This window comes from Podarcis tiliguerta (genome assembly GCF_965153285.1).
Source record: "Podarcis tiliguerta genome assembly, chromosome: 1".
NCBI classification, from domain to species: Eukaryota; Metazoa; Chordata; class Lepidosauria; order Squamata; family Lacertidae; genus Podarcis; species Podarcis tiliguerta.
This window is the reverse complement of record NC_139534.1, coordinates 83,521,981-83,536,013: the sequence shown is the minus strand read 5'-3', so window position 1 is coordinate 83,536,013 and position 14,033 is coordinate 83,521,981. Positions and strand designations below refer to the sequence as shown.

The 14,033-nt window shown below is 49.1% G+C and overlaps 1 protein-coding gene across 2 annotated transcripts in view; it reads left to right on the top strand.

Annotated features, from left to right (window-relative positions):
* Nucleotides 1-6: 6 nt before the first annotated feature.
* ALX4 (ALX homeobox 4) overlaps nt 7-14,033 on the top strand; it is a 70,945-nt gene continuing 56,918 nt past the window's right edge. Inside the window, exon 1 of one of the 2 annotated variants that reach the window (XM_083442977.1) lies at nt 7-134. Coding sequence is in view for 1 of the 2 variants with exons in the window: in XM_083442976.1 (XP_083299102.1) it covers nt 13,807-13,819 (13 nt within the window). In the remaining variant the exon portion in view is untranslated. Of the gene's footprint in view, nt 135-13,681; nt 13,820-14,033 lie in introns of those variants that run through there. The other variant, XM_083442976.1, reaches the window with a different exon arrangement.

The window sequence follows — 14,033 nt, the reverse complement described above, 5'->3', positions numbered from 1 at the left end:
GCAACAACAACAACAGCCTCCGCCGCCGCCGCCTCTCTACGCGCAGAGAGGCTCGTGCAAAAGCCCGTCGAGCGGCAGCCTCAAGCTGCAGGACGCCAGCGGCCACAACGGAGCGCTGCAGCTCTCCTGCTACGGTGAGTTCCCCGAGTCGGTCAAGATGGGCTGTGCACGGGTCTGTAGAGTTTTCTTTCCCCGCACCCTCCCCCCCCCCAAAAAAAACAGCCAGTCTGGACTTGCCTGGAGTTATTATTAATTCGTTTCCGTTTTTGCAGGGCTTCTCCTTGCAAATCCGGAGTCACTCCTGCGTCGCTCTTCACCATTTCCACGCTACGTTCTCCGGGGATGTAATTCGGATTTTGGATTCTCCCCACTCTCGCACACGTTCCCTCTCTCCCCTGTGTAGCGTAGAATATTATGGACTAGATAGATACCTCTGGTCTCCAAAGTGGAAGCTTACGAAAAGGTTCAAGAGATGGGAAGGAAGGGAGACAACCCCCTTAGGTAGAAAAATGGGTGTTTTTAAGGTATCTTTTCTCTTAGGGTCGCTTGCAGACACCTCCGTTGGCTGGGTCCACACGCTAGTTAAACCCATACATGTTAAGTCAATTGACGTTCATAGGAGTGACCGTCCATTACTGGAAGACGTAGATTTCAGTTTAAATTTATAACATTTATATGCATTTATAACAACTTTCTGATGCTTTGGTCCTCGTTATGCCTCCTGTCTCCTTTCCTGGCCAAGTCTTTTCTCCTTCTCTCTCTCCCCCCCCCCCCCATATGACCAAATTCATAACGATGACTTAGTGCGTTCCAACGTTTCCTGGCTATTGACGCTCAGGTTTCCCAAAATCAGATGTCGTTCGAAAGCAACTAGGTAAAGCTTTCCGTCCGCGAAGTCTGGGTTGGCGGCGGCGGCGCGCAGCTTTTCATTAGCGTCAATTAAATCATCTCCTCCTCGACTTGGCTTAATGAGTCGCCTTAACCCGGATTCGTTCTCGTTACAAGTTTAACGACGCGGTTAAAATGGCAGGCAAATGTTTGCTTTAGACGGTTATTCTGGGAGGATTAATTAGAGATAAGGGATAGTGAAAATTGAAAAATAGAATTATAGAATTATCTCTCTGGGTCTTTTTTCTCCCCTGTCGCTCCTCCTTGCAAACCCGCTCGATTCAAGGCACCTGAGAGCTCACCTTCTGCGCAATCCTAAACCTGTTTACGTCCTATTAAAAAAAAAAAAAAAAAAAAAAAAAACACCACCCAGAGATTTCAACTGGTCCTAAAAAGCGGCGATCCTAAGTTTACACGTCGAACTTCTCATCTCCGACAAAACTTTCACCAAAGACTCAAACGGGCCAGAGGAATCAGCAATGTAATTCCAAGCGAGTGGAAACATAGTTCAGTCAAAACTGGTCATTTTTTTACTTCCTGTTAAATCTATTGCATTAAGTTGATCCATTTTGGCTGGATCGTGACCAATAGCGGAGAAGGAAACACTGTCCGACTTGAGCCAACCCTCCGAAAAGGGTTGCTTCTAGTGTCTGTCTTTGTTACTCCCCCTCCAAAAGCCCTCTTTGTCCCCACTGACTCTATGAGTCAGAGATACAGAGAGGTGATGGAGGATAACTGGCTCAAGGTCACCGAGTGAGCTTCACGGAGGAGCGGAGATTTGAACCCAGAACTTCTTGATCAAAGTTCAGCACTGTCCACTACACTCCCGTCACGCTCCTTTCGATCTCCTTGTCTTTACGACTCGATTTGTCCGTTCCAGTTGCTTTTTCCTAGTCAGGTTTACCTTCGGAGGACTCCCCCCACCCCCTTCACTCACTTTCTCGTTTCCAAATTCAGAGGACGTCGAAGGCACCTTCCATTTCTTCCCCGCCCCCCCCCCAACGGGTTCGGAAGTCTGAGAGTGTTTTCTGACTAGAGGGAAAACCAGAGGGCCTGGGGTTACGTTAACAAGCCATCCATCACCGCAGCAGCAAAGAGAGGTCCCGATTTCTTCCAGCGCTTGCTGGCCTCCTATCCTCCCTCCCTTAGACTCGTTAAATCGGCTGGTTACCTAACAAAGTAGAAGTGGGGCCGGAATTCCCCTCTTCTCGTTCGCCCCGTCGGGCTCCCTTTGCAGATCCGCTGCTGAAAGGCAAAGCCTGTGGCAATCGTGTAGCCAGTCTAAGCGTTCAGCAGTTTGAGGTTAGGGGAATTCTGACACTCCGGGCTGCTAAGCCGGTTAGTAATAAGGAAGGTAGGAAACCCAGCGTGAAAGGGCCTGTTTTTTAAAAACAAAACAAAACAGTTCTTTCTGCTATAGGTCTGGGAACACTCCAGCCAGGGCATTTTGGAAGGGTAGGAATTGAATTCCCTTTTAAAGAAATGCACTCCGTGTGTGTGTGTGGTAACAGTGTAATCCAATGCATGCCTGCTCAGAAATACATCCCATTAAGTTCAACAAGGCTGACTTCCAGGTAAATGGCGAAAAGTTTGCATCCCAAATGAGCTTTCTCCCGGCGCACTCCACCTTGACAAAATCTGGAGGGGGGCAGCAGTCCTCACCCAAGGACCATTGCCTGTTGACCGTCTCTGTTGATTTCCAGGGAAATCAAAATACTGTACTACTGAATTAAATTATGAATCTGGACATTGGGAGGGGGGATACAGAGCCCAGAGACCACCCTCCGTCCCAGAAAGTCTCAAGAATTAATTTTATAGCAGGATGTCGCCTTCGCTTTTACTACATAGGGCAAATTTAGTGGTGAGCGGGTTTCCTCTGCGAGGGACCGCTCAGCTCCTCTAGAAACAGAAAAGGCAGCTGTCGAAACATCTTGCGGCAGAGGAGATCGGAAGGAGGCAAGCCACACCACAAGTCCCTGGTGCCACTAGGAGGGAGAGAAGAAATAACAGATTTCGCTTCCATCCTGCCTTTTAAAAAATTGTTTACACTGCTTTTCCGAAAAGCGAAGTGACTCCGAATTGGGCTGCGAAGCAAAGAAGCTCCAGGGAGGCGGTGCATGAGGAGAGAAAGAAAAAGAGAAGGCAGATTTACTGCCCGAGAAGGCCAAGGGCGACCGAAGTCTCCCGAGAGGCTCATCTGCTAGGCGATTTCTTCAAAGGCTGCTTCGCATTCCAGGCGCAGCCGCATTTCTACGGCCTGGGACTTCGAATGGAATCCTCGCCGGCGCGCCGAGGGAGAATCCGCGGCAGCCGCTCCGCTCCTAGAGGTGGAGCGCTCGGCTCCTAGAGGTGTCCTGGGTCTGCCAGCACCAATAAGCGCCGGCTCACCGGCCCCGTAAGAAGTCACTGGCGTCAGCTTTTCAGCGCCCCCCTTCCCCACCCAGAGAATTTCAAGATGATAAATCAGGAGGACGGGGGTAGAGGTGGAAGCGCCCCTTTAGAAAATATTCCCCGACACCTGCCGTGGATCTGTTTTAAATAACCATTTGCGCGCAGTTGGACTCCACTAACAGGCTCTGTTCCGCGGCTCCTATGGGGATTCCAGCCCCAACTGAGTCGAGTGAGCGCTGGTGCTGCCTGCCTCCTTAAACCCACAGGCTTCCAGATTTCCTAAATCGGCTTCCAATCGTACTTCTTCGGCTTAACAATTAATTAGCCGGTATAGTTATAAATCACGATGTGTGGGGAGACGGGTTCCCATTTCTAGATGCTACACTGCCGACGACGTGTTGTTACCACTGACGCCCATCTAACGATATTTTCTGGGGAGTAGAGCTTATTGAAACGGACCGGCCTGAACTTCCGCATTAATGAGCTTAGAAAAATAGCAATAAAAGTAATAGCCAGCTTCATAATAAATCACGATACCCTTCAAAACACACTGAGCAGCGGCGTCTTCGCTGCGATCTTCCTACTTAAAAAATAAATAAAAAATGGGAGGGGGGCATAATAAAGACACAGCTACAGAGCACCCAACCCCCTTTAAATCGGAGTTATTCTTTCAAAGTGGAGCTCCTAAATTGTAACATTTTGTGTGATGTGGCTTGAAGGACAAGGGCATTTAATAAGAGCCATCTGGATTTGTGGGGATAATTATTTACAAGGAGCCATTAAGCGAGGAATAGTTTCTGATTAGTAGGGAGAAGGTTGGCTTGGGGGTGGTGAGGTAGAAAGGAATGGGATTTCTGGGCACACGAACCACACTATATATATACATTTATCGAGAGTAAAAAGATGGATGGATGTTGGCTGAGACGGGATTACCACCTCGCTCCTTAAAGATTCTTAATCGCTGGAGCCGCGCCATTGCTTTTCGAGCTGAGTAAACCATTTATTTGCGGAGTGTCCAGGGTGGGGCGAGCGGGGAAGGAAGAAGGGCCCTGTGCGGTTTCTGCACATACAAAAGCTAAATACATCCACACACGGGCCGCTTCGGCCAGAGCACGGCCCAAGCCACCGGCATTCGTACAAGAACTGGAAAGCAAACAGCGGCCCATTTTCAGACGCCTGGCCTGAAAGGCAGCTTTCTCGGAGAGATCCGCTCCTCTTCGCCATTAGGGCTGCTTCTGCCACCGCCGCGCAATTGCAGACACGGCTCCCGGTTAGCCACTTCTGCAACCGGATCTCTTAACGATTTGTCGGCCTGGGGAATGGCCTCGCACTGCAATAAAGCGCTAATGGCTTCTGAGTGTCGTTCTGGTTAACCAGCGCGGGCGAGACTTGCCAAACCCCAACTCCTGTATTTTCTTCGCCCGGCTTCGGGCTTCCTCAGGGTGGGTGTCGATTGCCTTGCGGATCTTAGGCAGACGAGGAGGAGATCTGGAAGGAAACCTGCATCGAAGGGAACCTGCCTAGGCTTCAGCGTTGCAATGCACTTATACAGTACACATAGCCTTAAAAACCCCATTTGCTTGGCAGGGAAGTCCCGCCAAGTTCCTGGGAAGCCACTTCCACTGCAATCACCAGGGCTTCCTAGCAGATCTGTTTAGATGGTGAAGAGAAAGGGACCACCGTCCAATTGTAAAGAAAAGATGTTGGGGTGCCCCGGGGAGTGGGGTTTGGCGATGCGCATTTCCTTCAAACTTTCTCGAGGCTTTTGCAAAATGGAGCCCTGCGGCCTACATGCCTCGCGCAGAAGAAACCCTCCTCTCGATTTCCACAGGCAGTGTGGAGAATACCCGCATTCCCGTCTTAGGGCAGGGCTGGTGGGCTTAGGGCCTACTCTCCTGAGCCGACGGAAGTTACTGCCAGGACGCTTTCCAACTAGGCCGCAATGGCACTTCCCCGTGTTTCCCCCTCAAGTGCTTTTCCAGCCGGGCCCAGGTCTGCGTTGCTGTTGGTGGGGGAATCGAGGCCCAACTGAGGCTTGTGTTTGTGTGTGACAGGGGACGTCCTTAAAAAAAAATAAAAAATGGCGCGGAACCCGAAGGGTGTCTGCACTGGAAAACTTTCTAGGCTCCTAAAAAGGAATATACGTGATTCAGCTGCACATGGGGAGCTACACGTACCCTAGAGAACCTTCCCCCAAAGCAGCAGCGCCATGTTTTCTTTATTGAAGCTTGGGCTTCAGTAGATCTTCCCCGAAATCAGAACATTTGCAGGGCACGTCGAGGGTGTGAGGAGAGTTTGCCAAGGCCGTCTTCGCAGTTTCTTAGTGGGCCAACCTAGGTGGAAAGGGGAACGTTTGGCTCTGTTGCTCCCTGGAAACGAAAGGCAAGAGCTTCGCGTGTTATTCATCCCGCTAAGGTGGCTCCTGAGCTCTATTCGGCCAATGGAAATGGCGACGGAGCCGCCTCCTCTTCTTTGTGGCTCCCGAAGCAAATCCTGCGCTTCGATCCCCGGGCTTGTTAATAGCGCCTCTCGATTTTTGGCTTGCGCTGCTGGTTTTTATTTCATGTTGTGTTGGATGATTTCCCCGTTTCCCCTCCCCAAAGTCCATCCATTTGATTCTTTCTAAACCTGAGAACAATAACCTAACAAGATTTAGCAAAACAACAAAGCCGCACCATTCTCCCAGCTGCTCTTCTAGGCTGCCCTTCGCTTTGCAATGTCTGCCACCCTTGGCGCCCCGGACTATTGACTGTTCTAGCATCCCGAGGGCAAGCCGTGGGCGCCGGCGGTGGGGGACGTGCCAGGGTTGGTGGGATGGGAGGACGGCACGCTTCCATGGAGGAGCCTAATGGGAGCCATTTCCCCCAGAAAGCGCCCTCCATACATGCCAGTGTATAACTTCGCAGCCTTTGCAGCAGCGGCTTTTTGCTAGATTTAAAAGCCAGCTCACGAGATCATCACCCCCGCTTTGTCCACAGCCTCGCTAGAGACCCCTGTTTCAAACAGACCCATCTCACAGATCCCACAGATCCATTTTCCCTCTTCCACCACCAGAACTGAGCAAAACCTCTTCAGAGCAGCGCTGGGTCTGGCTGACAGCCCTATTGGGGAAGGAGTGAGTTAGATCGGTGCGGGGGATCGGAGACGGGAGGGGAGGCTGTAAAACAGGCAGCGCCGCAGCGGAACATACATGCTCAAGAGCAGAGTATGTTAGGATCAGGGTGTTCATGTCAAAATGTGAAGGGAGTGAGTTCCCATAAGCGGCCTCCACCCATCTACCCCCATAGATTGGAGGATAGGGAAGTTTTCAAGGATGCAGTCCTGGTCATTGAAGTGTAGCCGGGATCTCTGACTTCAGTAGGCTCACTCCCAAGTGATAACTGTGCACAACGTGTAATTAATACAAAGACATTGCAATCCGAATCAAGTAAAATGCTTTAGTTTCGAATTAAGGGCTTTCACTTTAGTGTGTGCAGTTCTTGTACGTAAAGTTGGAAGAAAATAATTATTTGCTTACTGACGTGTGTGTACTTTAGCAAATGGGAAGCGGAGTGACTTCAGATAAGCAATGGAACCGATATCCTGGAGCCTAGTTTTTATTCGGTTTTGGTTTACTAATGAGATTTGCGTGGATAAATGCTCTAAATGTGCCTCTCTTTTCTTAATACGATCCTCTTTACTTTCTTGCTTCAAAACTTCTGGCTGTAGATAATCCCCTCACACACTGGAACAGCAATTAAAATAAAAAGCGTATAGCCTAAGAGTATATACTTGTGTTAGAGGTGTGACGGGGGCGGGAGCGCGGCTCGCGAGTGATTTATGGCTGAAAGTAATCTGAATTACTATTTCTCAGTCTTGGGGCTGAGATAAATCATATTTCTGTATAAGGAAATGTATTGCCCTCTTGAAATATGGTTTGGGGAGGGACGGGGCGTTGGGGAGAGGGGTGGGGGTCTCTTTCGAGGCGTGCGAGAGAATGTGCCCTGGGATGTTTGCTCACCGGATTAAGAGAAAGAAAAACTGCTTTTCCTGGCACAGGAAAATCCTAAAGTGCCAGGCCTGGCAGATCATAACGACCTGTTTTATTTTAGAGCGAACAACCAAGGCAGTCTATAAAGCAGTATTGTTTGGGAGGAGTGCGCGCGCTGAGAACGTGGCTTTAGGAATTGATACAGAGAGCCGAGGGTTTTTTTAAAAATAGAACATAATCATAGAATTGTAAAGTTGGAAGGTACCCCGAGGGTCATCTAGTCGAACCTCCTGCAATGCAGGAATCTCAACTCGATTTCGGGCAATTTTAAAAATGTCCCAAAAAACGAAGACAGCCATCAGGGCCAATGGCCTTGCTGCAGAATAATCCCTAGACACGTTTAGCATCTTGACCCAAGGATGGTGAGCCAGCAGACCTGCTCTTTTGCCCCGCTCGTGTGAATGTCTTGCGAGGGGATTCCGTGTCCTTGCAACCTGCCCTGGCTTTGTAAGGTCAGAAAATAAGAGAAAGTGGTGGGGCCAGATCTAGTGTGGATACTTGTGGCCCTCCCTCCAGAAGTTGTTGGGACTACAGCTCCCGACATCTGTGAGCATTAGGCGCGCTGATCGTGGCTGATGGGAGTTTGAATCCAAGGACCATCGCAGCGGCGATCCCAGATTCCCCACCCCGGATCTAGCCTGGCCCGCTGCGGTGGGGCCGAAGAGTACACCCGCTCTCACGATGCACACCACAGGGTGCCCTAAACAGACACCAGGCGGTCCGGATCTGTTCTTTTGAGGAACAAGCCCACTACTCCCAGTGTCGTCTGAGCGAGCGATCCAAACCGTATGGCGAGGAAGGAGGAAACTTGACCCTCCTTCGCACCACCATAATCAGTAGCCAGCCGCAGGGGACAGCCCTTCCCGATCGCCACCTGGGAATCTGTCGGACGCCCAACGCCACTGACTTGGGATCTTCTTTTGTCCTCTCAGATCAGGCAGAGTAGAGCAGCGATCCTTGTCGCTGCTATGGTAAGCTCCTGGTGACTTCTGCATTTCATTTCCCTCTGATCTCACTGCATGCAAAACCGCTACGACCCTGTGTTTGGATACACCTGTAACTCAGGCGACCGCATTGCATGCGTCTGATGAAGTGGACGCCAGAATGAATGTTTCTGGGTACCATCAGGCTCCTGCTTTTATTAAAAGAGGCAAACAAGTATGCCCTTTTGGAAGTGGCGATCTTATAACGTTCACGGAAGATGTTGCAAACCATGCAAGGATTTTTGCTGTCACTCGCTCGCTCCTAGGAATAAGTACAAGGAGAAACGGACACCAGGCTTGTAACAGATCGCGCTGTCCAAAAATAAGGTCCAGGTGAGGAAGATACAGGTCTCTTCATCTGGTTCCTCGTGACTCCCAGAAGCCACCTATCTGGGGGGAGAAAAATGGTCGGGGGGCGGCGGCGGAGGGCTGCAATCGCATACCCACCAACCTGAGAATAAAGGGGACTTACTTCTGAGTAGATGTGCATGCGATTGCACTGCAAGCTGAATCTGTGTCTATCCTTCCACGATCTCAGTGACCCCCCTTTAATATTCTCTTTGTCTTGGACAAAACCACACTTTTAGAAGTTATTTGCTTGCTCTTCTCTAAAGTCTTTAAAAGTCAATCAGGAGGATGCAATTATTGTGACGCTCAAGTTCGAGGTTATCATCTATCCCCACCACCACCATAAAAATTGGTGCGTGTGTGCGGGATCTGTGTACAGAGCACAGTCTACACAGAGAAATTTCCTGGAGCAAGCTATTCATTTTATTACGCTTCCCAGTGGGTTGGTTCAGAGTTTTAAAGGTTACTAACGACGAATTTCTGCAGAATGGTGCAGATAAAAGGCATTTCCGTCTTGCAGAGGGAGGAGGCGTTGCTCTGATAACTCTTAAAACGGTTCTTTAACCAAGATCGTTTGCCTCCACCCTCTCTTATGAATGGAGAGGATATTTGAAATTGCATCGTGGTTTGTGAGCTCGCCACGACAAGATTGGCCTGCTTCTGCATTAATGATTTAGAAATAAGGGGCAGTTTAAAGAGACTCAAAGCGAAAGGTGGATGAGGTCAATCCGGTGGTCTGTTGAGAGTGAGAAGAGGAATGCTAGAAAGCCTGTCCTGGGAAGAGAGTGAAAACGGAGCAGCCCACTTCACAAAATAAGCCGCGAACCGGTTGCCTTTAACTTAACGAAATTCAGCCAGGAAATCGAGGCTTGGGGATTTTACGGGAGGGAGCAAGAAAACCACGTAAAAGCAGCAACTGACTGCTTTGACCTTCCAGATGGAATTGGACCCCAATTCCCACTTGTCCCACACAGCACAGCCAATGGTCAGGGATGATGGGAGCCGCAGCCCAATAACACCTGGAGAGAGACAAATTCCCCATCACAGTGCTATGGATTTCTTTCCTTTATTCTCTATCGACAAATCGAATGATGGTGCAACTAACTAGCAAAGGGTGACAGCTTGTAATAAATAGGCAGTTGAGCTGGAGGAATGCATGTGCCAACCACCTCTCCTCACTCGAGCTATCTTTTGCCACGATTTGCAGGAGCTGTCTGAATCGGTTCTCTTCGTGGCATGAGAGGCAGCTCTGTGTGCGGTGCTGGGAGATCCAATTGAGTTAGATCTTTTCTCAGAACCCCGGTAAGGGGTTCAGAATCTGCAATTTATTCCTACCTGCTGCTCATTTGGATCTGTCATTCAGGACCAACAATATGCTTAGGGTTGCTACTTCTGCTTCTTCTTTTTGTATCACAGTGCTCCTGTACATGAGAGAAAGAGAGTATTTTCCTGGCATTGAGACAGTGTTGGAGCTGCTGTTGCTGGTCCCACAATGTTCTAGGAGCTTATGTGGGATTTCAAATGTGTTAAGTTTCATCAATCATCACCATGTAAAATAAAACGTATTCTGGACTTCCACAGTCAGCCCATCTCTGAGTCTCTGAGAAGGATCAAAGCACCTACTTTGCATGAAGAAGGGCCAATGCATCTCTAGGTAGGGTTTGGAGAAACCCCCTGCCTAGAATTCTGGAGAGCTGCTGCCAGTCTGTGCAGACAATACAGAGCTAAATGGAGCAATGATACGTCTCTGTGAAATGACTGGCCACAGACTTGGCTTGGGGAGCACATAGCAATTTCACCAGTGTAAACATGTCTCTTTTGCAAAATTGTCACTGTGAAGCTGGATACCACAGACCTGTAGAGCTCTAATTTTCATTTTGCTGATCAAAAGGGCTGCTACAGTGGTGTGAACTGACCTCTCCCTAATCTTGTAAAATGCAGGTCTGAGATGAGGAGTGTCTCTTTCAAATAGACTCACTTTCATCCCTATCTGTACCCCGGGGAACTTGAAGTATCTGGATTTAAAGCTTTAGATACACCCTGGCCTTTAACATATTGGGCATATGCCCCATGGATTGCAGTGGAATAATGGAGAGGAGACTGCCAATCTCAAACACATTGCTGAGTGTTCATTGCATCACCAATGCCAGGGTGGGTGTGTTATCATCAACACCACTTTTGGGAATGGTCACTGTAGTTCTTTTATAGCCAAGGTCATGTCTATTTAGACGTCAGACTCATTGAGCTGAAGAGATTTATTCCTAGGTAAATTGGCACAGGATTGCAGCTTTAATGTAGTTGCCCCAGACTGTATTATTGACATTTCATTTCCCTCTGACGTCACTGCTTACATATTCCTCACCACCTCTCATCTCTTTCTCTCCCCGCACCAGCCCCATCCTGCCAACAGGATAACAAATCATGTATCAGATGAAATGGACTCATTTACTTGCTAGGAAATTTGTTTTTGTCTGATTCTTACTTGCTTGTTTTGCTGTTTATTTTGATGTGTCAAAAACTTGGTATCACTCACCTGTGGCCTTGAAGTGATCCAATCTTCTCCAGCACCCCCTTTTCCACTGAACTGTGTATTGGGTGTGAATAAGGCTGAGTCCTTGGGGAAGTGACTGTATGCGCTTTAGATGTTGGTGCACGGAGGTTCTGTCTCTCTGTGTGTTAAATCTGTGACTGTTCATACACACATGCAAATCATCATGAGGCTGGAGCTGTCAGGCGATGAACATGTAGGGATGTCTTGAAAGAGCCCTTTGAACTGATTAGTGCATGATACAGGGATGGGAAACATGTGGTCCTCCAGAAGTGTTGAACTACAACTCCCATAGTCATTTATCATTGGCCACGATAGGGCCCAACAACAGTTGGAAGGCCATCTCTGCTGTACCAGAAAGCTGAAGAGCAAGTTACCGTATTTTTCGCTCTATAAGATGCACCAGACCACAAGACGCACCTAGTTTTTGGAGGAGGAAAACAAGAAAAAAAATATTCTGAACCTCAGAAGCCAGAACAGCAAGAAGGATCGCTGTGCAGTGAAAGCAGCAATCCCTCTTGCTGTTCTGGCTTCTGGGATAGCTGCGCAGCCTGCATTCGCTCCATAAGACGCACACACATTTCCCCTTACTTTTTAGGAGGGAAAAAGTGAGTCTTATAGAACAAAAAATACGGTATGTCATTCAAGCAAAGCAACTTGCAAGTAATTACTAACTTCTGTCTTTTTTTTGCATGGGGGGCACTTCAGAGAGATTTCCCTCAATGTTTGGTTGATTTCTAGGTGAGAGCACAAAAGGAAGGTGTACAATGATGTACACTCAATGTTCTTGGCTCCTCAACCAGGAATGGGCAACCTGAGGCCTTCCAGATGTTATTGGACTCAGCTCCCATCAGACCCAGCCAGCATGGCCAATGGTGAGGGGAGTTGTAACCCTAGCAACATCGGGGGTGGGCACAGGTTGCCCATTCCCGCTTCAGAACAAGGGTGGTGCAGCGTTGAAGTTGGCCTGGAGATCCAGGGCCCAAGGTGAGGAAGGGGCAACAGTCCATCCTGAAGCAAGGTTAGGGAAGAAAACTATCCTGATAGTGGTGGGACATTCTAACCAGCTCTTGCAAAGGAGAGATGTTGTCTTTTAAGTGGCACTGCACCCATCATAGCAATGTCCCTGATTTTTGGATCAAACTTATACAGTGTATTGAAGATGGCTACTCCCCCCTGCCTCCAAATTATAGGAATGAAGGAACCATGGATATTGTTGTTGGCATCCATCTGTCTTGGGGGACAATGGAAGAATGTGTGCCTTTGGGGGGTGAAGTCAAACCACTGTATGCTTTTTCCATAGATATAGTGTCATCTAAAGAGGCAAAAGGGACGTGGGTGATGCTGTGGGTTAAACCACAGAGCCTAGGGCTTGTCAACCAGAAGGTCGGTGGTTCGAATCCCCGCAATGGGGTGAGCTCCCATTGTTCGGTCCCTGCTCCTGTCCACCTAGCAGTTCGAAAGCACATCAAAGTGCAAGTAGATAAATAGGTACCGCTCCAGAGGGAAGGTAAATGGCGTTTCTGTGTGCTGCTCTGGTTCGCCAGAAGCAGCTTAGTCATGCTGGCCACATGACCCAGAAGCTGTACACCGGCTCCCTCGGCTAGTAAAGCGAGATGAGCGCCGCAACCCCAGAGTCGTCCGCGACTGGACCTAATGGTCAGGGGTCCCTTGACATTTACCTAATGAGGCAAAAGGTGAACAAAAGCTGAAGCTCATAAACAGAATAAGTCATAGGTCTGTGAGAAAGGAGAAACTTGACTCTAGGGATAAGAAAGACTAAAGGTCGAAAGAAGAGTCCCTGTAAAAATCCATTGGCTTTTATTTATTTTTTAAGTTAAAGTTTCACTGTCTCCTGTTGAAATAAATTTAGTTTGGGCTGGTTCTGCTCAGAGTGATCAAGTGAAGAATGGACGAGGTGAAGTGTGTGTGTGTGTGTGAGAGAGAGAGAGAGAGAGAGAGAGAGAAGCATGAAAAGAAAAAGAGAGGCTGAAATCCTAACCACATTTACCTAGGAGTAAGCTCCATTGAATACTGTAGGACTTACTTCTGACTATCCATGGTTAGTCTTGGACTATACGGTTTGATCGAGACTAGGGATGAGATGAGGACAATTAGGACAGCAGAATTTGGTCTGCACCAGTTCAGACAGCCGGTGGGAATACAGTGTGTGTGTGTTTGTGTGTGAGAGAGTTGCCCTCACCTGCAGCCACTGTACATTGCGCTCCGTGTGTAGCTCAGGCCTCTGGTACCACTTAGCAGAAAAGCCCTCGGCAGGATTGGAACTCGCGGCAGCCTGCGGCTCCCCGCCGCTGGCTTTCATCTTACCCGCTCTCCTTCCTGGAGCGACTCCCATTGGCTACCGCGGTGCCTCTCGCTCGGAGCTAAGAGTTCTGACGCGGCTTGCGCCTTCGCCTTCCCTCTTGCACAACAGGGGTCGCCAGCGCGGTCATTCAAACGGCTCCAGCGCCCTCCCAGCGAGAGGGGAGGGGGAAGCGAAGGATCTGGCTTTAGAAGTTGGCGAGAGGCGCCTGGAGCTTGGAGCGAGTCCTTCCTCGCCTGGAGGCAGCATCGGAGCCCTTTCCGTCTGCGCATGCAGCGAGGCTGTGGGATTCTTCATGCGCTTGAAAGGTAGGGCTTTTCCCAGACCAGATGTGTCTGCATCTCTTTCACAGAGAGGGAGAAAGAAGCTTTGTTGCTGTTGATTTGGCCGCCTTAAGAGGAGGCTTGTTTGCAGCAATGATGTGTCAAAAGATCCAAACTGCCAGACCTCTCCCCCTTTCCTCTATGCATTCTTCTTCTTCTTCTTTCTGGGCAACTAGAAAAAGAAAGAGAGAAGATTTCC